The sequence below is a fragment of the Mytilus californianus genome, unplaced genomic scaffold, assembly GCF_021869535.1.
Source record: "Mytilus californianus isolate M0D057914Y unplaced genomic scaffold, xbMytCali1.0.p SCAF_2, whole genome shotgun sequence".
NCBI lineage: Eukaryota > Metazoa > Mollusca > Bivalvia > Mytilida > Mytilidae > Mytilus > Mytilus californianus.
In genome coordinates this window covers 91,358,960-91,384,466 of record NW_026262668.1, presented here as the reverse complement: position 1 = coordinate 91,384,466, position 25,507 = coordinate 91,358,960, and the positions used below count along the sequence as shown (strand labels likewise).

Genomic DNA, 25,507 nt, shown 5'->3' with positions numbered 1-25,507 from the left:
ATGAAAAATGAGAACACAATGAAAAGAAATTTAGAAATTTACGAATCTGCTGTAGTAGAAAAAATGTAAAAAATCAACAGTGGAAATCACAAAAGTTCCCGTAAAATTTGGACGTCATAAAGAATTTAGAAAATATATGACGTCACAATGAAAAAGCGATTGTTGTATGACATCGAAAGTTCAAGCGGAACATATTTCCAAATCATAGTAGCGATATGGTGTATTCTTCGTCAGCATTAATTGGAAATGTAACACTTTTTAAAGTCGTTTAATATTTACAATTCTGGGAATTAATATATTTATTGTTAATTATTTGTTAAACTTTTCACAAAACTTTGTTTACTCACTGGGATACGAACTTTGTTAACTCACTGTGATACATTTTTTAAATTTTTTTCGTTAAATTTTTTTTTGAATTTTTGTTGAAAATATCAAACATAATTTGGTATATACTATCTTTTTTCTCTTGCTTGAAAATATGTGATAAATAGATTATTACATGGCATTTTCCATATATATGGTCCGTGGTATCAGCCCACGACCCATATCAAGCCCTCTGGCTTGATATGGGAGTCTAGGGCTGATACCAGGGCCAATATGGAAAATGCCATGTAATAATCTATAAATAAACCAATGATTTTTGGAATACTATCTAAACACATGTATTTCATTTTCAATTCTATTGCTGAACTGAATCTGAAGTGATTACGTTATTCAACTGATCAGATGAATTTAAGAACTTACAAAAGACTATACACTTTCTGATGCATTTGATGATTTGGCACTTAGTTAAATATTTATTACTAATTTTGCTGAAAAGTGGGAAAGACATAATCTTTAATTGATATTTTTTTGTAGGATCACCAGTGTTTAGAATCACCGTGGATACGAAGATCTGAAGAAGAATTAGAAAAAAATAAACAAAAATTTAAAGATTCAAATATATATAAAGTGGAAAGTCAAAAAGAGGCCATGCCAAATAAAAAATCAACAATTGATCAACCACTTACTAGTCTATCAGGAGCTTGCTCAACAACTGACAATGTAAACAAATCAAATGCAGACTCTCAAAAGAGCCAATCAGAAGTGTCTACCACAATCAGTGCAGACAAAACTTCTAAAACTGTTGGTTCAAAACAACATACAGTTGTGTAGTAGTGATATGAAGTGACTAGCAATCTTCCAGTTTTCTGTAGTGGGTTTGATAGTAGCCAAAGTTCTTTACAACCTAAACCAAACGTGTGAACCAATTTACTTGCAACTGGTCAGTTTAATTTGATCTTTGATCTAAATCAATTTATACAATTGTAAGAAAGTAAAAATTATAAGGCTCATACAAAATAACTGATTTTTGCTTGGATTTTACTAGTGTTCTACCTCAGGAATTTTTGTTTCAACAGACTTGATTTTTTTTTGTTAAAGACAACTAGTGATAGAATTGATCACTTTCAAGAAAACTGGTTAACACATGTGCGGTTGCAGTTGTAATTGTTGATGTTTTTGTTTCTTATTTGTTTTGTTTATTGTTTAACCTCATGTTGATTTTTGTGTTAAAATTGTACAAATAAGTGCTTACTGGCAATGTGTAATTGCTTGTATAATATTGATGCTAATGATGCTACTTAATTACTACAATGTATTGTTGTATGGTGAATATACAGGTAATGTTTTTGAGATCTTATTTCAAAATCACGTTGATAACAATAATTCATACATTGTCATGGATTAACAGTTTTTTTTAAAGGTTAAACACAGATTAAAATATGAGACTTGTCCTTGTATAGTTTCTAGAAAAGGTTCTTATAAAAGTAGTTTTATAAAAAAAAGAAACAACTGAATTATTCAGTGAATAATGATAAACACATTTCAAAGATAATCTTTTTAAATTAGACAATTCGTTTATTTTAAAATATTACTTCTCTGTAATATTTTTTCAGTTATTATACCCATACAATCAAAGTTTTTGGGGTATATAGGAATCATCCTGTCTGTCTGACTGTTTTTTTGTCCATGTGCCTTGTAAGTGCAACTCCTCCTTAACGGCTGGATGGATATTGATGAAACTTTACAAAGTTATAGTTCTGAGGTTGTGCATAGGGGAATATGATCATGGTCCAACTTGTTGAAGGGGAGATAATCATATTTATTAACTTCAGTTCACTAGTATTGTGAGGAGGAGGGTATCCTTTTGTGATTTCTCACACAGTTGTAGTTTATTATTTAGTTTTTACATCAGTATGATATTCTGGATAGTACAGAACTGATATTTTAAATTTACATTAGTTAATCTGTTAGTCTGCTAGTGTCAGGCCGGTAGAATCAGCATCAGACTTGTAGAACTCTAATGGGCTTTTCAAAATAAAATTGAGAATGGAAATGGGGAATGTGTCAAAGAGACAACAACCCGACCACAGAACAGACAACAGCAGAAGGCCACCAACAGGTCTTCAATGCAGCGAGAAATTCCCGCACCCGGAGGCGTCCTTCAGCTGGCCCCTAAACAAATATATATACTAGTTCAGTGAGTATTGTTTACACATCAATTCAATTTCAAAAAAATTTCCATCTGACCAACAGGGGTTAAAGATGTGATTCTAATGTTGGGAACAGCTTTAATGTACAACTCCTGCCAGAACAACTAACTAAATTTTATGAGACACTTCTGCAGGAAGGAAATTGTGCACCTACTATTTGAATTTTTGGTCTCGTTGATTTCTTGACTTTCAAAGCCAAACAGGAAACACAGCCCACATGTCTTCTAAGGAGGATGTACATCTAAGTTATCAGGATTAAAAAATAGATGTACATTTTCCATGGATTTTTGTTTTCTGCATTTATCAGTTACATTATCTGTACTTTCATAGGTTGGCACACATGAATTACAATGTAAAAAAACGTACATTTTTATATAAAATATATGATAAATGCATCAAGTTAAGTTATACTTGTGTTTACATCATAGATATGTTATTATAGATGTTTTTACATTTAAAGTTGTTGATTAGTTTAGTTTAATCATATTTTATTGTTCAAGAAGACAAATGGATTAGTAATGTCAGTTTCCTCTTGCATATATACTTGATTCAATCAACATATACAAATTTATCAAATTAATGCTGTTGATAAATGTTCTAACCATATTGGAATATTTTAACATTCCTTGTTATTCCTTTAGTTTTGTATATACACAATTAACACTGTTTGCCTCCATTAAAATACTCCTTGTTTCTGTTATGTACATATGTATAATTATATTGTTGCAGTGTGATAGACGTTTGTTTGAATGAATGCTCAGAATCCTTATAGGATCCAATTAACATTAAATGAATTTCTTTATTTAAACACTAGAAATAGAAAAGAATTCTTTGCTTAAAATTTAAGTAGAAAAGGACATGATATTGATTGTTTTTACATTAAGCAGGTCGTTCTGTCAAATTTCTTTCATTACATAATCAATGCTTGATTGTGGTGAAAATTCAAACTAGTTTAATGGTTAGTTTTAAGTCAGATTGACTGTTTAATTTTGTTCAAATACCAAATATTCCAAGTGGCATGTTTTTAGATTCCATCTGTTGTTAATAAAATTAATTATCAAACCCTAAATAATGGTCCCCAGTTCTGTTTATCTATTGTACCTGCTTTGGAAATATTTAATTTCAATGGCATAGAAATCAACAGGAATTAATAAGCAGGTGTGCCAGGAGGTATTTTGCCCTCAAATTGGAAAAAAAAATTTCTAATACATTAACTGACAAATGAACACAATATATGCGTTTGTAACTACAGTAAAAAATGTCTTGTTATTGTTACATTGACATTAAAGATACAATGTATATCATAATTAGCATGTTTAATAAAAGTATCAATGAAGGCATAGTTTATGTAAACTAATAAAGAGCAACAGAATTACGAAAAAACATATTTAAATTACATCAACACATTTAGAAAGTACATCTAGTATATTTTATTGCTTGGTAGGCCTGCTCTTATATCTAAATATTGATGACAAGATTTCAAAATTGGGGCAGTTTTGACAATGTTTTTAAATGAATGCCATAAATTTGAAAGCCAAGAGAAAATATGTTAGAAGTGAATCAAAGTTTATTATTATATCTTAAGTACAAATGGATGTAGGGTATTTAAAAGATGATGATTAAAACATTTTGTAATATTTATATTGATAGGGATGAATTAAATGGCATTATCATACCTTCTTTTAATGAAAAAATCATTCACAACTTTACTTTAAAATTTCTAACTATGTGATTATGCAAACCGTCTAAGCATGATAAACAATATATTTTTTGGGTTCTTTGCTTGATGCTTGTTTAAGAACCCTTGCAACAGCTGTTTATGGGTCCATAGGACACCTATAATAAGTCAAATATCTGCTCCTACCCAACATACCGTCTTTTTCTATGGCAATTCAGTTCTCCCTCTTCATGTTAGTCAATCCACTTTCCAGAACCTACCTGTTTGATATATTATTTAATACCTTCTTGTTATGAATATTCATGGGATATTGCTAATGAACCTTAAATAACAAACCTTGGGAGCATGAACAGAATGTCATTTTAATATAATTGTCAACAGCGTCTAAGATTAATCCTTCTTATTTAACTAATTAAAGATCTATATAAAAGTAATAAAGTGATTGCCAATGAGACAACTATCCACTAAAGTTCAAAATGAAGTGGATATAAGCAACAATAGGCAACCTTGTGGCCATATGGTATATCATTTTAAAGTGATTGTGTCCTTTTTCAACTTTTAAAAGATAGCAGCCCTTTTCACAAACATTTTTAAAAATATGACTAAAATATCATATATTTCTTCTTAAAGCAGTTTAACATTCTAGTATTATAAAACATTTTGTGAAAGAGCCATAAAAATAGAATTCACATATTTTTGTTGTCTTAATTATTTTAGACAGTCATAAGAAGTCAGAATTATGAGATTAGTACTATTATTATGTTAATCATTGTACTTGCATCATGGCAGTCATTTTGTATGTTTTGTAGAGAGAGTAAGTTTTGGTTTGACAGAAAAAAAATGCTGTAAAAATAAAAAGGAGTGTTGTTTTTCTTTTTACATGTCAATGACATATTGGTATCACTGGGTAAAAGTTCTTGTAATGAACTCTCCCTTACCTAATCATGATAAGTTTCTATATCAACATTTAATAATGCAACACAGCTTGTCACTCTTATCAAAAATCACTGATTAGGTTTATAGAGAATATAAGTATTTTTTGGTTGTTTGATTGAATCCTGGCAATCTAAATGGTGTAAAGTCACATCTGATATAATTTGCAGAAGCTAGTTTGTAAGTTTTGGGGAGGGAACACAACTGTATGTTCATAAAAAAAAACCTTTTGAGAAGCAAGACCATTTTTCGTATTCTTGTAAATGATTTAGAAAAACATGAAAGAAATGCTCTTTCAACGTTCCATTTAGTGCTGTTTACCTTCCAAGAGATCTTATATATATAGTATCTTTAGTATTTTCACAGACCTCTAAAGGAATGGACAGGAGTCCTTTACAGACGAAATGTGTGTCTGGCGTACAAAATTTTAATCCTGGTATCTATGATGAGTTTATTAATTGGTTGCAACAAGCTAAATTACCATTTCATTTGGTTTTAAATTAGCATTTAGTAGAGCGTCAGAAATGAGAGATGTGACACCAAGGTTTTGTTTAAGTGAGGTTAAAATTTGAAAAATGTCATCACCAGGAAATGTGATATCAGTTATCACTGGGTTTTTTTCGGAAATTCCTTCTGAGATCTTAGATGATTTTCCTGTAAACAAGACCAATAGTATACCTGGACCTGCATCACACCGTGCAATGTTTTGAAGAAAAGCCTTTAGTGCCATAAAGATTTGAACTTTCATCAATTTTCATAGGTGCAACCAATCTATATGCACGAATATGGAAGTTTCCATGGAAGCTAAATAAGTAAAATAAATTCTCGGACAAAAGAATGGTTCGGTCTTTAGAAAGAAGATATAATTTATTATAGTAACTTAAATATTTGTTTTTGTGGAAGTTTTTTGCGAAATAAAATACATTTAGGTGTTCTATAAGATACAGATGATGGAAACTGTTGGAGTTGTACTTAGTGACATAGCATATGTGTGGTTTTACACATTAGAAACCTGGGCGAATTCAAATCGGTCCAAAACAGGAGATGTACATATTCAATCTTTGTGCATCAATGAGCAAAGTTTGAATAATGTTGAAGAAAATCCATTGGAGTTTCATTTGACACAACTAGATACCTTCTATATCATTCAAAGACAAACATGAACACACGGAAAACTCTCAGGCTTAAACTAGTTTATACGTTTTGGAAAAGAGGGACGGCACGTATAAACACCTGTTATTGTAAGACCCTTTTCTAGTCACGTTAAATCTTCCACAATTTATTCAGGTCGATCAACCATGCATAACCTACGTTTCAATTATCTGTTATTTTCTCGTCCTGAATATGCATGTAATACTTGCCACTGTACATTCAGAAAATGATATTTGTTGGTGTTTAAAGCCACTTTCGGTTACATTGGCTATATTATGGTGGCAAGCTTTTATTGGTGGAGAAACCACTGACTGTCGGCATGAAAATTGGCAACTTGTCAATTTATATCAGAGCCACGAGCAGGGTTCGTTAAGAAAATAACAATGAATCAAACTTAAACTTATAAAGGAGTAGGGCCATTATTCCCTATTTGTGAGTGACACTATCTAAAAGTTTCAAATCCTACTATAAATTATACATTAGAGAGTCTATATCATATACTTAAAATAGTGTTTCTCATTTATCAAATATTACAATAAAATTTACAAGTTATCCAGAACTATATGTTGCTGTTGGAGGTATTTTTTTTTATACAAAATTGCAAATTTTACATTATTTTGTCAAAGTTTGCATTGAAAGACATCAGTAACCAAAATGAATTAATTTGTATTCGAAAGACAATAAGTTGCTTTACTTCCAACATAATTTTAGTTTCTTCTCGTACATATTGGGGATAAATACTAAAAATTTGAAAAAGTCTCTGAACATTTAGGTTTTTGGCCTTCTAGCTATTATATTATTTTGTGACCTGTTGAGAGATAAGCCAAACTATTGTAAGTACCCTTGACTGTGAGACTATGACTCAAAGTAGAGATTGAAAGATTTTTTTGAAAATGACTTGTCAAATAAATTAATGGGAAATTGGCTCTACGCCTTGAAGCGTTTGCAATTCTTGTTCACATTTAGACCGAAACCAAACGGTTTACAGCATAAAGGGTATCCCAAAATGTTTTAAACTCAATGGTGAGATGTACATAGATATACTATATAATTAAATATCATTTTTAATCCGAGTGATATTATTGATAGCTACTCGTGGATTGACTGACGATAGAAACAATCTTCCGTATATTTAATTTGTACAGTTGTATTGACTTAAAGAACTGACTTATTACATTTACGTAGACACAAGGCTACATAAAGGCGTGCATACGATTTTTGTACATGCAAGTTTGAAGTGTTACTAAATTGTTATTGAAAGCATCGTCACAACTTCAAAAGTGTTGTGGAAAAAAAACCAGGGAAGTTTTATCATTAGCTTTAAGTTTAATTTGGTATGTTAATTTATAATATAACTTCTTGTGATTTGAATTTCAAAGCTAAATGGCTGTTTCTAATAAGGTCTGTTTAGTGAACCTACAAAGTTGATGTAAGGAGCAATCGGTGCTAAAGCTTTATTGACTTGCTGGCTTTTTGCTTCTCCAGTTATACACCAAGTAGCAAAATGTTCACAATTATTGGTGAGGATATCATAAATAACACGCATTTCATCCTGTAGTTTCAACAGCTTGTACGCACGTTTTACAGTTTCACTTCTATTTAAACGTCCATACCTATAATGGATTAATATGATTTTTTCAAAATCGAAATGAAAAACTTCCTCTTTGATTTCTGCCGGAATGCCTGACTTTTTCTCACCAGTGAAGTGTATTACTTTATACGTCTGATTTTCTGGATAAACATCTACAACTACGGCATGATGAGAATAGAGTTCACGCTTGTATTTGACATGGTCGCCCTTTTTAAGCTGTCGTATATTATAGACTCGTTTATTGCTTGTTTTAAAGAAATGGTATGCTCCAACACCAAACAGTAATCCAGCCTGAAAAGTTTGATGAAATATTCAATTATGTAAAATACATTTTCCATATTATCGCAAAGGCATTATGTGTTATGTTGGCGACATCTAAAACTGAAAATTTTGAACACCGTTATAGGCTTTACATATATAGTAACAAACAAAAATACGTTTGACGAAGAAAATAATAGAAAAGAAAAACATACCCCTGTCACAACTGCTGCCATTATCGACAGTATCAAACATGCAAACCATCTATACTTCTGGCAAAGAGCCTATTTCCTGGTAAATGCATTTATAAATAGAAGTTCAATGATTATGTAGAATAGTTTCATGATTATATATAATACGTCTTAATAATATTATTGTAGTAAATAAACCATTTAAAAAAAAATGGTTTAATACAATAATATAATGTATGTTCCCTATTGGAATTTTGAAACAAGAGTCTAAATAATAGTCAACGATCTTTCTTACGAGAGTGTCGAATCGTTTGAGAAACGAAACTATACACAATAAATAATTTAAAACACGCGTAAAAAGTAAACATCACAAAAATAAAAAAAAATAAAGGAAAAAGTAAATCAATACATATAATTGGGACTATTATACTAACAATATATTATGTCCAGCATATATCAATAAATATTTCGGATGACAGATATATCACAGCCACTTGTCTCTCGAAAGGTATATAGGGGTTTTTTTTTTCAGAGACCAGTGCCCGTGATCAGTATGACGTAAAATGGAGTCATTAATCTATGCTGATTATCCTTTAATAAAAATTTAAACGTAAAACAAATTAAAAACCGCACAACGCTTGTAAAATTCTAAAATCTTAAGGTTCTGGCAAATTTTAAAAGTATTTACAAAAGACAAGGATGCGTATGTGCGCATTCCAAATGAAACAACAAATCCAGCTGCTGTAGTTGGCACTACGCGATTTGAAATACACATCTTCATCGATCCTATTTGGTGTCAAAAAAATCCTTATCTAAAATATTTCCTAGAGTGATTTTCTAGTCCCAATATATTTCCCCGAGTGATTTTCTCCTTAACTAAGCAGTTTTATGGTCAATGATGGTAATAGTCAGTCGACTGAGATCAACCTTTGTGTGATCAGGGGATCTCAAATGTCGACTGAGAGGAAGGTCTGGCTTACATTCATAGTCACTACGATGGCCGTTAGTACGTTTCTAAAATGGCTGTTCGGACTCACCAAAATGTACACCTATAATATTTGCTATTTCTTTTTGCAACATACTACAACCAAGAAAGTCTTATATACAAAGGAAAACATTTAGGTTTTTTTTTAGACACCAATAATTTGCACAGAACCCTTTTTATGATTAAAAGACAGTATGTATCCAGATCGAGAAAAAAACGAGATATTGTCTGTATTAAATTTTTTTCATTTTTGCGTATTTTACTGATAATTGCTTTGGTTTTTTTTTAAGTTAATAAGACATAAACTCTTCAACATGAAATGCCGGAAATAATTGTGCGAGCAAGAATATCAGATTGCCGTCCCCTCATACTCCTTTTTATGCTAAAATGGAGTTTTCAATATAGCAGCCCAAGGAAAAAATATTTTTAACACTTTGAAAGTGCCAGGAAAATATCCGAAATGAGCTTGCTTCTAAACTGAATGCAAACCAATGTGTCAAGCTACGCACAATGAATTGCAGTATTTAAAGCAATTTAGACTGACTTTTACAAAGCTTTACTCAAAAATACATGCTTGATTTAGTGAATAAATATTAAGAGAAAAGAAAAAAAGAAAAGAAACCAGTATGTAGTATTGGTTGAAGTTAGAAATATTAACATGTTTCCCCCGGCTCTGCCTGTGACCTAAAGTGCAAAAATAAAATCATCTAACCCTTACACTTTCTAAACTTGACCTTCTACATAGAGCTGTAACAAGAACATAAAGTACTTACACTAACAGGTAAAGCGAACGCCATCGATCACAACTAATAGGGATCATTCGTAATATTTCTTCCTGTAGACGTCGCTGGTGTTCCATAAGTGGTTGTCGGAAACGTTTTAATCACTTGGACGCTTGAATCGCATTACGTTGCACATGTTTACATTAGTAACCACAAATTATCGACACTCGCTAATTTCAACAACCTAAGCTTCAAAATTGTTGTGTCCCCGGCTGCAATTATTCTGAAGGGGGACCACAGATTCCCAAAAGACAATGAAATTCTTTTGAAATGGAGAGAAGGCATCAAGAGAGTTGATCCACCCATCAAAAATATCTAGCCTTCTAGGGAAACCCGGCGGAAAAGTCGACCAAGTTTGCCATAACCAGCTGATAACCATGTCATGCCAGGAGATTATATAACAACAGGATTAGGTTATTATGTATTTATATTTTTCTTATATTTAGTACATTATTAAACCTCTTTGTTTCATTTTTTCTCGATTAAACAGCCCAATAATTTGACAGGTTATTATTTATTAAAATAGGGGGATGACACAGGGATCACGGTATTTTATTCTTCAAATATACCCTCACACTTTGCAAGTTTTTTCCTAGTCTTCACACTTTGTAAGTTTTTTCCTAGTTCTCACACTTTGTAAGTTTTTTCCTAGTCTTCACACTTTGTAAGTTTTTTCCTAGTCTTCACACTTTGTAAGTTTTTTCCTAGTCTTCACACTTTGTAAGTTTTTTCCTAGTCTTCACACTTTGTAAGTTTTTTCCTAGTCCTCACACTTTGTAAGTTTTTTACTAGTCTTCACATTTTTTCACCCTTTTACCTTTGTTTGCATTGTAAATAAGAAATAATAATTATGTTGTGCACTTAATTATAGCAAGTGAAATATATTTCCCTGACAAAACAATGCATGAAAGGAAGAGAACTACATATATTGGGAAATATGACAATCCCTATATTGCATTCTAAAAAAAACCATGGTACACATGAGCATAATTTTTTTATTTGTTTGTCACAATAAAGTCTGAATTTTCTAAGGACTTTACATTAAACTTATGGCAAAAGCTGTGTGAACAATTTTTTTTAATTCTTCAAAGTTGGAAATCAAGAGTATTTTTGTGAGAAAAAAAACATCACACACATACCCGCATTAAACGCTTGTCCTTTATGAATGATAAGAAAAATTTCTGAACCTGCAGTTTATTAAATAACATGATGCTTTGTGGTTTCCTGTTTTAATATTTCAGAAGCCATCATGGATAACAGACTTTTTACCCAACCATGAAGTGATGGATGGGATACATCTTTATGTTTGAAATGAATTCATGGTTAAAATCAAAGTGGCTGCAAGTGCGAGGATCAATACTTCTGTCAGATCCAGGTGTAAAAAAAAATTTGACAAAGGTGACAACAAATGGCAAATAGTGGAATTATGGAACAGGATTTATTTACTAGCCAAGACAGTTCCATCCTTATATTAACACACAAACTTTTCTGAAAGGGAAATTCCAACTAGATCAGAAGAAAGTAGTTTGTGATAGAAAAGTGTCATCCAACCGAATTCACATTAAAAGAGTCCTTGTATTGTCTAAAAGTTACACAAGGGTAAAACTTAATGCCCCTCCTTCGCTGTGGCAGGGGAATAAAAAATCTGAAACATGTAATTCCACGTGGAAACTTCTAATTCAACTTGGTTCCAGAATTATCTATGTTTGCTGTGTTCTTTCTAATCTCATAAAAATACATTGTAAATAAATATGCATAAAAGATGAAATGGATTTACATGCAATTGACTTTATTATTTGTTCTAATGTGGTGCTGTTTCACCACTGCTTTCCCAGTTAGTACCAAAAAAAAATAGAAAATGTTGAAAAAATATTGTAGAAAAATATCAAACTCATGCAAAAATGTATGGCGTTAAAAATATTTTCAAAACATTTTCATGATACTTTTCAAACATCATTAAAATGTTACTGAATTTTGATGACAATGTTTGTAAAATGTCTTATAAATGATTTGAATGTGTTTGTTAATCAAATATCCCTGAAACATTTTAAAAACATATAAAAATTCATTTCTGCAGGATAAAATGTTTTGAAAAAGTTCAAAAAATATTTTTTAACAAAATGTTTTAATCATCTTCATATTCTCAAAAAATCGTTAAAAAAAATCATTTAAATGTTATACGAAATATCATTATAAAAATGTTTTCTAACATAATCTTTCAAGTCCTTTTATAAAATATTCAGAATATAATTGAGAATGGAAATGGGGAATGTGTCAAAGAGACAACAACCCGACCATAGAGCAGACAACAGCCGAAGGCCACCAATGGGTCTTCAGTGCAGCGAGAAACTCCCGCACCCGGAGGCGTCCTTTAGCTGGCCCCTAAAAAAATATGTACTAGTATATTAGTTCAGTGATAATGGACGTCATACTAAACTCCAAATTTTACACAAGAAACTAAAATTAAAAATGATACAAGACTAACAAAGGCCAGAGGCTCCTGACTTGGGACAGGCGCAAAAATGCGGCGGGGTTAAACATGTTTTTTGAGATCTCCCCCCTCCCCCCATACCTCTAGCCAATGTAGAAACAACAAACGTACAACAGTACGCATAAACAATGTTTAATATCAGAGACAGATTTAGGAGTGGTGTGCCTTTATGGCCATTATGGAGCTACATTTATGGTTAATCCAGATTTTTTTATTACTCCCGCAATTGAAAGTTGGGGGGAGGGGGCATATTATTTTACCCCGGTCTGTCCTTCTGTCTGTCCGTCCGTCCGTCCCATTATGGGTATATAGTTATTCAGCAGAACTCCTCCTACAGTTAGAATCCTAGGAAGCTTTCACTTTGCTGTCTGTTTGTACATATATTGAAGATGTGCATGTGGACAGGGTTTTGATTTTTATTAATATTTGCTCTTTTGGGAGATACAATGTAGTTGAACTTTGTCATTTTTGGGGTATAAGCGGTTAAATGTTATAGTTATTTTAAAATAACACTTTGCATCTACGGGGGCATCAATTGTGTCTCCCAGACACAATAATATCTCAAAGAAAGTCCTACATTGACTTTGTTTTAATACAGTTACTTCAGAGTGGAGTGGGGGGGATCACTTTATTTAGATTCAAAATCCTGGATCAACATTTGAGAAAACAACTGCCGTCATACTGATCTTTACCCCACATCTCCTTTTACATTTGTCTGCATGCTGTTGATGCCGGCTTAATCTACATATATTTTGGCTATTTTTGTCGGGTTGATGTCTCATTGACAAACCCCAATATTTCCTGTCTTAGATATCAATTTTATTGAATAGTCCATTTTTTTGTATTTTGCACTGAACACATATGAAAAAGAAGATGTGGTATGATTGCCAATGAGACAATTCTCCACAAGAGACCAAATGACACAGAAATAATTACAACTATAGGTCACCGTACAGCCTACAACAATGAGCAAAGCCCATACCACATAATTTGTTTCACTTGCATAGAGGTATTAATTTTTTCAGATTATAAATATCCTCATGCATTTCATTTGGTCCAGCATTGAACAAATTTTTTTCTTAGAAGTGTTTTTTTATCTTTTGTTTGATCATGTGTAGCATCTGTCATTTTCTGTCTGAACAGCTTTTCGATGGTTTTTTTTGCTGTCTTGGTCAACAATACACAAGATAACAACAATAAGAAATGCAAAAATTTTATTTAATTTTGTCATTTCACTGTTCTTTTTCATTTTTTCTTTTGTTCCATTCTTTTTATTTCTCTTGACTTCTGCTGGCTTCTGTAAAGAAAATGTTAACAAATTAGTCCTGTTGTTTAGTGAGTAAACTAGTGGAGATAATTTAAATTTCACCAAATTACACAAGAAAATTTTATTTTAATCCAGTCTGGTTTCATAAAAATTTATATTAAAAAGCGACATCTAATCAGTGTGGCTGGATTCGGAAGGAATATTCATAGCTATTAGATATGCACGTACATCTGTGGAGTTTCAGGTGTATTATTATCATACGAGTCTGTAACGTTAGAGTTCACCAGTACTAAAATAAAACTGTACAGTACCATTTTCCCAACTGAGATTAGGTCCTGTAACCTTTACTTGGTCTTAACACAAATACATTTTTGTGATATAGATTGAGGCTATAAAAGGATAAATACCTTCACACAATCTGCTCCTCCAGAATGTTTTGAACCTAAGCTTATACATTTTGGCTCCTCTAATTGATTCTACAAAAGATAAAAAAAAAGACAAAATATCAAATAAAATACAGTCAAGAAAAAATCACATTGTACAAGTCAGCTACAAAGGTCACAACATTCAAAAATGAAAGAAAATTCAAACAAGAAAACTAATGGCTTGATTTTAAATTATAAAATAAGACAATAAAAAAACAAATATAAATGTATATATATCAGAAATTAACCAACTATAACTACTAGATTAAAGGCTCCTGACTAGGATTGACACATTAACAATTATCTATACTTACAAAAAATGTATCTGGCCTGGCCTGAAGGGCTAGCGATTAATCACAGGCACTTGTCTCAGAAAAAATTTCCTATATGCCTTAATATAACACGTGTTATATATTGAGGTATATAGGAAATTTTTTTCTGAGACAAGTGCCTGTGCGATTAATCATGAAAACTGTATAATGAATATATTATCTTTCATGGTTACAAATATCTATCAGTAGAAAATGTCTGCAATATTTCACTATTTTATATTACTTTACTAACTAATACATTGTTGATGACGCTGAAAACAGCATACCTAATATATGCTATGTCTTGCTTTTGGACTCTGTCAAGGCAAGACAAAAAGGAAAGAAATCAATGATTCAAGTTCAAATATATTGATGGATTGTTGGAATCTTAATGTCCAGTGACAAATATTTAATGCATGTTCCAGCCAAAGTTTAATTAAACAAGCTAAGGAATGGTTTGAATTTTTTTAAAACATGTAGGTAAAGATTTTTTAAAGTACTATTACATAGATTAAAATGTTAGGATTACAAAGGAGGTTTCTGCTTGCCATGAAATATTTGAAAAACAAGATATCAAGTGGATTTAATGGTATAACTAATAAAATTTTGAAAAATTCTTGTATGCTGAATGTTGGGCATGATATGTATATAAAATTATGAAACACTACTTTTTTCTTAAAAATTAATAAAATTTTCTCTCTAGCAAGAAGTTCTTATTGGAGAGAAAATTTATTTAACCCATATTCAAAGGAAGATGTTTTAATAGCCCTTCAAACCATAGAGGTATAACCCTTTTTACTAGCTTAGGAACATTTTTTTCTAGAGTATAATAGTTTAGAAAACTATTTAGAATCTTATAAGATTATCTGCCAAGAACAGATAGGATTCAAAAAAGGACGTAGAACTATAGGGACCACATTTCTAAGTTTAAAAAATATTTAGTTGGGTTAGTTTTCATAATTATTTTCTAATCAATTTTGAAGAATTTGAAATTATTCCATATTTAAATAATTCCTTGTTTGAACTTGAATTACAAATAAAACTTCATTATAGATGTATATATCTTTAAAATTTCCAAAAATGGCCCCATCATGTTATGCAGAGAAGGGCCTTTATATTTTTTTTTTACAGTGTCTTTTTTTTTAAGTTGATGAAGCTGAGACATATTAAAAGATTTAAAGCTTAAAAATGTAGAATCATGTCTTGTTTAAAAGTGGTATTGGGAGGATTTAATACTTTCCTTGTGTAATTGTCCCATTTTCAAAAGTAATAAATTGTTTATATATAACTGGGACTATAATACTATTAGTATAATAGTCCCAGTATATAACAAGTTAAATTTAATTTTCCCTTGCCCAGTCTGCATGGTTTATATCACATTTCATGGCCAACAGATAATATCTGTATAGAACCCCTATTTTTAATTATTATTATACAAAATCATTTAAATGTATCCTAGAAAGTTTAATTATACATTCATGACTATTTATAAGTTCAGTGGGTTTTTTGTTGTTGTTTTTTTTCTAACTTGGGGTACATGTATTTGTCACTTGGTATTTCACACTAAATATTTCATATAAAATTGCATTTCAAAAGATTATTTAGGGGACATTTCTGATTTGATTTTATGCAACTTGGTACCAACAGCAGAATAATTATTTGTTTATTTTCATTTTCTTCTGAGATAAACATAAATATTATTGTCTATTATAAACAATCTTGCTATATATTTATATTTCAACCAAATTGAATTGTAAAAAATAGTACATGTGTTCACATCAGGAGAAAATAAAAACAACTGATGACAGAGCTATGACAAAACAATCAAATAATAACTCTTTATATACAATTCAGCGTTTTTCAACACATTATTTGTAAAAATACAACCATAAATGCCTCCAATAAACGTGTTTTTATATGAAATATATAGCCCAAAAATGTAGGTGACGAAATCTTTTTGGTCATGTACTGTAGCGGCGTTTCCGCTTTATATAATAGAAGAAATCTCAATATTTTTTAAATACATCGTTTACCTTTCTATAAGATCTATAGTTCTGTCTCTTGTGACAGCTCCACGTAACGTTAGTTCTGGAACAGACCAGGTGATGTAATCATCGGATGCCATTGTTTACGTTGTAAATACAGATGCAAGCGTTTTACGTGATTGAAGCGTTCAAGTAACCACTTATGGAACCGCAGCGCCGCCACGCGTGAAAAGTCGTGAATGATTCCTATTATAAATTGCAGCTTTCCAAAAAAGCAGTTGAATAACGGTTTTGTTATCCTTGACGTACTAGTATCACACTGATTCGCGCTACGTTAAAAGTTCTCTTCCAGAAGAGAGCTGTTTTAAAAAGGTTGATATGCCTTTTACAGTCTTATATATTGTGTTTTTTAACTTCTTTTATTTCACTTTAGTTTATACATATACATAGTGATGACTTTCGAATTATATTTACATTGTGCTGGTTGTAACACTTTGTATGAAACAGAACAATACAAAAGAATATATTCAAAAGTCTCGGAATGCTGACCTTCCGTTTCAAAAAAGCAGGACTGGTCAAATAAAGTATTCGTCACCTACATTTTTTGCTACATATATTTCATATAAAAAGTGCGTATGTTTTCTTCGAAAAAAAATTGTGGGGTTATCTTTGGTTGGATTTCAACCCAACTTGGTACTAATAGAGCAGAACTGACACATGTTCATATGTTTGGTTATATTTTTGTTTTGCATGAAGTGTACTCATTTTCTAATGAAATATACACAAATATTTATTTTTTAGTCCGGAAATTTTCTATAGACCTCTATTTCTTTCAAATTAATTTGGTAAACAGAAGTATACATGTTTTCATCAGAAGAATAAAAACTGAAGACAACAAATTACGACCAAATAAACTAATATACTTTAGATAATTCTGTTCCGTTCAACGCATGGTTTTTTCAAATCCAACTATAAATGCGTTCGAATACTTTATAAAAAATGTTTTATATAATACTGTAGTGGGTTCTCGTCTCGTAGCAACAATCATCATCATACATTGTTCATTTAAAATGGACAAACAGACAAGTCTCCATTCAACCAATTTCTTCCCCTTCCTTACATACCCTCAGTTTCCAGTGGCAGTCCCGTACCCTTCATCCCGGTCGACATAGCTTACAGAACCAACCTATTGTTTTGATTGTTGATTTGTTCATGCAAGCAACAATTACTTAGTAATTAATCAACTATTCAGAATATTCAGAATTAGAGATTGATTTGTCATGTATATGAGGAACTCATGTGCAAATGGAAGAGTTTTTATTTAAGGTCACGCAGCAACTAGACATATAATCTACGTCATTTGGTCTCTGCTGGATAGTGTCTTATTGGCAATTATACCACATTTTTTTAATTTGTATACAAAAGTTAAATGCTTTGGGTGTTTGGAGATTCATGTTTTTTCACCACTACAGAAAATGTTAAAACAAAAAAACATCTGCATGATATTTTAATATACTGTCCACTCATTAACACTGAAAAAAATGTCTGTTGATCAAATAGACTACATGTCTATTGAGCGTGTAATTTGTACAAACCCGCTACAAATTTTGAAGAATTTCAAAACAAATTTGAAAGTGGTATTGAGTATCTAGTAACACGGTTAATCATTGCAAAAAAGAACAATAAAGACAATCAAGTATCTCACGCCAACACAGCATCAAATTAGTTGTTTGAATAGCAAATCTGAAATCTTTAAGTTATCAATACATGAATCACTCTTTTGCAATGTCCCGCAGACCTTATCATGTCTTCTTTGAACAGGTTGAAATCTGTGTGACCGAGATAATACAGTTCATGTCTGCATGTAAATGTAATGGAAATCCGTCACAAATATTCCGAAAGGACATCATACATTACTGTGTCTGTTTGTTTGATCCAGTTCATTGTGTTTGTAGCAGTTATTGTAATTGAGAATCATAAACGTGATGTTTTACAGACCAAGTTAGACATCAAAAGACTGAAAATAGCGAATATTTCAGCCAGATGTTTTAATTCATCTCAGCTAAAGGTTAGTATCCTACTACTTTCAATTTGACAAACGACAGAATTTGTTAACGTTGAAAGTGTTGTTTTTTTCAACTATATTTGGTTTTTAGAATCAATGTAGTGGACTTGCCAGTCTAGCCTTATTTATGCTGAATAATAAACGCTTAGAGGTGTTGTTTTTTTTTGTGCTTACTGCTACAAAATGATGAATGAAGTTCTTTCAATCTGATTTTTGCAGTTTGTTCTAATGTGTGCTGTTTCACCGCTGTACCACGGTAGGGTTAGGTGGAGGGTTGAGCGATCATAAACATGTTTAAACCTGCCACATTCTGTGTGTGTCTGTCCAAAGTCACGTGCCTGTAATTCAGTGATTAATTTAGTTGCTGTCTCCTATTCTTTTTCTCGTTTATTATTTTCCAATTCGATCGAGCCGTTGGTTTTCTCTTTTGCATTGGTCCAATTTTGTCATACCGGGACCATACGGTATAGGTTTTGCTAATTTATGAAGGCAGCACGGTTATCTATTATAGTTGTTTAATAGTCCTTTTGTCACTGTTGGATAGTTGTCTCATTAAAATCATACTACATCTCCTTACTTTTATATGACGAATACAATTTAATGACAATTTTTAACATAAAATCATTTTTGTTAAAAAAAAACTTGTCTAGCAAATTCACATCAGTGTATGATACGAACTTAATAATGATATAGGCTTGCATTTGTGAGAAATGATAAAGTTAATATGTCCCTTTTATCTTTATTGTTTTATATTCAAAATATTATCGGAAAAACATCAGACCATCAAAGACCTTATAACAAGGGGAAACAAAACCAAAGAAAAAAAACCAAACATTGCCCATATATTATATTCACATTTAGTTTCATTGATAAATTGAAATAGATAAACATACCAAAAAGAAAACTTCAGGAGAATGTATTGACATCGTGTTGGTTTTTTTTCCATATAGAGTAGCGGAGTGAATCAAGGAGATGGTGCATTTCACTTAATAAGAAGACAGGTGTCAAATGGAGAGAATGGTATAATACAGACACAGGTAATTAACTTGCTCTTAGTTATCAAGAAAGCATGTCGGGCACATTTAATTTGTGATAAACCTTACAAATATTGAAAAAAAAGACTGTTTCTCATTACTGCTTTCTGAGATTTTAACAGAAGTTATCAACTTTGGTTTTTATCAATTTGTTCATGTAGTATTTTCGAAATGCCTCTGGTATGTTGATCATGGTATGAATAAAGATTTTGAGATGAAGAAAAGCAAAAAAAGCCCTGTTCCTTTGCTTTTTTGTGTTTCTTTTTGCTGTGCATGTACTGATTTCGTGTCATGGATGGATACCGAATATTCTTTGTTTTTCTATTAAAAGTGGGTATGAAGGGAAGAGAGTAATTGTTTAGGACCGAAACCCTTTCAATTTAGAAATTTGGGTGCTTCAACCATTGAAAAAAAACATATTTAAACCCGGGAAAGTTCTTACAGCTTTCAACAGCAAGGGTTACATGCTTGATATTCTAATGTAGTTAGGATGGTCTGATATTTTAAATACTTACTGGCCTTTCGCATATATAAAAGAGGACAAAATTTATATATTGATATGAGAGCATAAGTCAAAACATATTTTTTTTCAGGCGCATTTACTTCAGAAGTCTTGTGCAAACGATACAAAAATATGCTTAAAAGGTAAACAAATTAATCCTTTTCTTTCTTTGTTTTACCTGATATATTGGAAGACAAAAAATAGTGTTAATGTAATGGTTATGAGAAAATAGTACAGTCAAATGAAAAATTGGTTGACATAATGCATGGAGAGCAGTTTAATGTCGTTCTGATATTTTTGCTAACATAACGCGTTAATTCTCTACATTCGCACGGCTATGGACAGGTCAAATACAAGTACCATATGTTGTATAAGATCTGAAGCATACGTTAATTATACAACAACGCAACAACTTCATGTTAGCAGATGTTCAATATAAAATTAAATGCTGTTTTATTAACTTAAATTAACTAAAGAATTGACACGAATGCACTAGTAAGAAAGTAGATTTAAAGTTCTTGACCGAAGTAAACGCTAATATCTAATCTATATAATCAGACTCCTGTGACAGAACGCGTAATATGTCCCGTAACCAAACAAACGAAATTATTTTATATTTTTAGAACAGGATTTAATGGAATTTTGGGTCTTGTGGATGAAAAAGATACGATGATAATATTTGACCTTTTGATTTTGTTACAGGGTTCAAAGGAGACGTGGGAGCTGTTGGTGTAAAGGGTAAGATGGCTTATTATCTTTGTCATACGCACACAAGCTAATTTTAAATGTTGTTTTCCTGCACTATTCATGATGTTGCTATACGAAATAGTCTCGGAACGGGATATCACCAACTTTGAGTATTCTTTGATACGATATCGTTTGATTTGTTCCTCTATTTATGTATGAAATGCTGATTAAAAGAGTTAAGTGCGTTTTATAAATTTATTTTATAGTGTGTTTTCTATGTTAATTTTGTATTCCACTGAACGAAATGAAACCGAAAGGAGTATCTCAAAAACTAGTTTGACATGGCTGTCCAAAATCAGGAACCTTGTCATTGGTTTTTTTTTGTATAGTTTTAGTGTTGTTTTCTTTTAATATGTGTTAATGATGAATGACCTGCGGTAGTTTCTGTTATTTATTTACTTGCCTAGACACTGTGAGACTTAAATCTTGACATATTGTATAGACAGTAGTCTATTTTTGACCTTTAGATGTCTTTGTGTTGTTTGGTGGCTGTCTCAGTGATTTATACCCCACAATTCCTTATATTCACAATATTTACATAGAATCTCATTGATATTGAATTATCTTGTCATTTTACATGTTATGAAAGCTGATACAAACTTTTCTAACTATTTAATATAAGGTGACATCGGAGTCCAAGGAGAACCTGGATTGATTGGAAATATAGGAGACACAGGTAACACTGGTCAAAAGGGGTTACCTGGAAATCATGGATCTAAGGGTAGTCTGGGAAGGAAAGGTTCTAAAGGCGATGAAGGTGTCGAGGGAATGCGTGGTTTAAAGGGGAATATTGGAAATACAGGAGAGAACGGGAAATCAGGAACACGTGGACCAATAGGACCAAAAGGTGTGCAAGGAAATAATGGCAGAAACGGACCACAAGGCCAAAAAGGTTTTCCTGGATCAAAAGGAAGTCTTGGGCATTTAGGGGACAATGGTAATCAATTAAAATAACCTCAAGTGGTGTTATATAGAGACGATGAATTTGCTGTAATAACAACAAATATTATGATAAGTAAAAATATGAAAGTTTGTCCTGAAAGTTTGTTGCTCACAGTTTACATTTCATTCAGAATTATTATTGAAACTTTACAGATTTAATTTTTCCAATATTCAGTGAACATTGATTGACCGTATGATTCATTTAAAAAATGTTGATAACTAGTATACAAAATAAAATTATTTGCCAACATTTGTCTTAAATGTTTTTTTTCTTCTTTATTTTGAGGTAATATTGGAATAAAGGGAGACTTAGGAGAGACTGGAATCAAGGGCATTAAGGCTAACACTTCTAAAACCTGTGACTGCATTCGTAAGTTTGGTATAATTCAAATCTTAAAGCACTGTAAAACTTCACAATCGTTTTATTGATTTTCTGCTGTAACAATTGCATTTATGTTTCCCAGATTAAATACTTTCATAGAAATATAAAATAGTAAGACACGCGATGTAAATGAGGCTTTACTTGCTATTTTAAACAGGAAAAATAGAGTTTGTAGACAACACAACTTTTATAACAGCACCACTAGGAACCAATATCAAACTTAATTGTACCACAACACCATCACAAACAGTCAACTGGAAACACTCAAGCGCCCAACAGTGTTATCCTTTAAATGACGGGAACGTTATCACAATCAACCAACTAAGTCCTGTAGATCTCGGCGAACACGTTTGTACCGTCAATAATGGACTTCACAATATAAAGAAAACTATATTTGTTAATTCAACAGGTGAGTTGTTATCAATCATAGAGTAGTATATTTAAAAAGTATGTATTGCTTAGTCGGAATCTACAAATTAGGTATTAAAAACAGGCGGAAGATATCAGGGCCCCCGGGACAACAAAAAAAAAGTCGAAGAAAATTAAACTACACATGATCAAAAAGAAAATCAAACTACACAAGATCAAAAAGAAAATCAAACTACACAAGATCAAAAAGAAAATCAAACTACACATGATCAAAAAGAAAATCAAACTACACAAGATCAAAAAGAAAATTAAACTACACATGATCAAAAAGAAAATCAAACTACACATGATCAAAAAGAAAATCAAACTACACAAGATCAAAAAGAAAATTAAACTACACATGATCAAAAAGAAAATCAAACTACACATGATCAAAAAGAAAATCAAACTACACATGATCAAAAAGAAAATCAAAAGTCTACAAAACACTACAAAAAAAAAAACTGAGCAACAAGAATCCTACCGAAAAAAAATAAAATATTATCGGAGAATTCAATGCACCAATGCATTGACAAAACGATGGAAAAATCGCATTTCCTGACAAAACGATGGAAAAATCGCATTTCCTGACAAAAATATCCTTTATCAGTAAAGTATTCTATTTTGTTAGTATTTTAAATCAAGTATTATAGCTATGGTATAAAAAAACCCCAATTACTTATTACCCTGTCCATCATGATTTAGAATGATTTTGTCATTTTATCCAACAAAGGTTAACCTGGATGATTGATTATCTATACTCCAACATTCATTTTACAAGATTCGGACGAAAATTTTAAATTCCTTGTCAACTGAATAACAAAAAACAAAACAATCAAAGATTGCAGGTTTATAATTTTTGTACGCCAGACTCATGTTTCGTCTACATAAGACTCACCAGTTACGCTCGTATCAAAATGGTTGATAGGCCGAATAAAATACGAAGTTGAAGATCATTAAAAACCGAACATTCCTTCAAGTTGCGTCAAATAAGGCTTCATACAATATCATACATATAGACTGAGTTAAGTAAAAGTAACTTATTTTTCTACTAAATCGGATACGAGGCGTAAACGAAATGTAGACAGTTACAATGGAATGCATATATGGGTATAAACTGATTTATATCAACACACGTCTTAAGCAGCAATTTTACAATTGGAGCTTGTCCCAATTTGACATCAGTTTGACAGTTTAAAAGACAATCTAAGTTGAAAAAATCACCTCTTTAGGAGATTATAGCGTTTTCTAAAGGATTTCGAAGAATATATACTTGTGTGAGTACATGTATGTATGGAGGCTAAAATGATACCAACATTATCAACGGAACATAATAATACCCTTAATTTATTTAATTTCTTTGTCATTCTGTGTTCTTAGATTCCGGGGACGGTGTATCTTGCGACTTTGAAAATTCCCTTTGTCATCTTAAATTGTACAAATGGCGTGTGGCTAATAATTCAGATGATCATACAAAGGGGTCAAGTGAGTTTTTATTATACAAGTTTATATGATTTTTCGATTGTGAATAGAATTTTAACTAGAACGAGCATTTTGAAGATATCATAGCCAATTTAAAAGACAACAAAAGAATGTAGTTCTCATGATCATTATTTTAGTAAATTTTTGGACAATCCGACAACGATTAATTAAGTCATGCTCATACATTTTTGCGATTCGTGAAAATATGTTACTTCTAGTTTCAGAGCGTTCAGCTGTTCTTATTTATTTGTTTTAAACATTATATTTCGTATTTACGAATGAGAAAATTGAAAATTAAGATGATGTTAAAAAAAAATCAAAATGCGTCATCTATCGATATCTGATATAATTTTTAAATTTGGTAAATGCCTATTCCGATCTTCGCATACAGACGGAAATCTTATAATATAAATAAATGCAAATTTTACAGGTTAATTTAAATCTGTTATTAGAAGCCTCTGACAGTTTAAGAATTTGTTAAATGCAATTGGAGAAAACGCTTGCCGGTCACATCTGAGGCAATTGTAAGAAACGAAAGAACATTAGGATAATTTGACACTGTCATTTGGATGTGATATAAATATGAAACAACATCATAGTTTATCCTTGTTCAAAACTTGTTAATCCCAACCAACTAAAATAATCTGATCGTAAACTAATTAAAAACAATATATGATGAAATCGTATTGTCCTTATGTGAGGGGATTCCACTCTGATACATTTAAAAGCTTATTTTTTTTATTTGGTAGTAAAATTGTGGATAAATTTGTGACTGAACACTTTTCTCTTTGATTGTTTTCAAATCAATTGAATTTTCTGTTTTCGAATTCCCATATTGCACAGTAATCACTAAATTGACTGAAGGTGTTGAACTAGTCTGAATTTACTGCAAGCGGAACTTCATAGCACTTTTTCTGCACTAAACGTTGTCTCAGTGCATTATACTTTCAATTCCAACTTTTCATTCTTATTTAAACACAGTTACTATCATTTACGCGTTATCTTTAACCGTATTAGAGACTACTGTTTGGAAAACGGAAAAAAAAAATAAAATTGAAACTTTGACATTCACATTTTACAGAAAAAAATCATAATCAGAAGTTTTGTAAGTATTCACAGAGACATATGGTCTCTGGTATTCAACATGGGTTTTATAAGGGTAATGTTATGTAGTACAAGTAATTTCAATGGGTTATATGGGGATATATTAAATCAGATTTGTTTTTATTGGGCTCGAGACACATTCTATGCAGATTTTTATCATGAAACCCATACAGTTCTGTATACCTCATGTACATCACTAAACAACTGAGCTTATATTACAGTAAACACATTAATATCGTTATAACATTGCAGAGAAAG

General features: G+C 31.4%; 1 protein-coding gene and 2 long non-coding RNA genes across 4 annotated transcripts in view; 2 read left to right on the top strand and 1 right to left on the bottom strand.

Moving 5' to 3' along the window:
- Positions 1–5,070, top strand: part of LOC127728441 (potassium voltage-gated channel subfamily H member 6-like) — a 130,740-nt gene extending 125,670 nt beyond the window's left edge. For both annotated transcript variants that reach the window (XM_052235800.1, XM_052235799.1), the window contains one exon: positions 859–5,070. In XM_052235800.1, the coding sequence (XP_052091760.1) occupies positions 859–1,155 (297 nt within the window). In that variant the 3' untranslated portion in view covers positions 1,156–5,070. The remainder of the gene's footprint in view (positions 1–858) is intronic.
- Positions 5,071–10,116: 5,046 nt separating this feature from the next.
- On the top strand, positions 10,117–11,887 carry LOC127728500 (uncharacterized). The gene is made up of 2 exons (XR_007994148.1): positions 10,117–10,517; positions 11,346–11,887. It is a non-coding gene; the product is annotated as an uncharacterized LOC127728500 (long non-coding RNA).
- Positions 11,888–13,792: 1,905 nt separating this feature from the next.
- LOC127728494 (uncharacterized) lies at positions 13,793–16,828 on the bottom strand. The gene is made up of 3 exons (XR_007994142.1): positions 16,632–16,828; positions 14,270–14,338; positions 13,793–13,892 (listed from the first exon to the last, which is right to left on the bottom strand). It is a non-coding gene; the product is annotated as an uncharacterized LOC127728494 (long non-coding RNA).
- Positions 16,829–25,507: the final 8,679 nt, after the last annotated feature.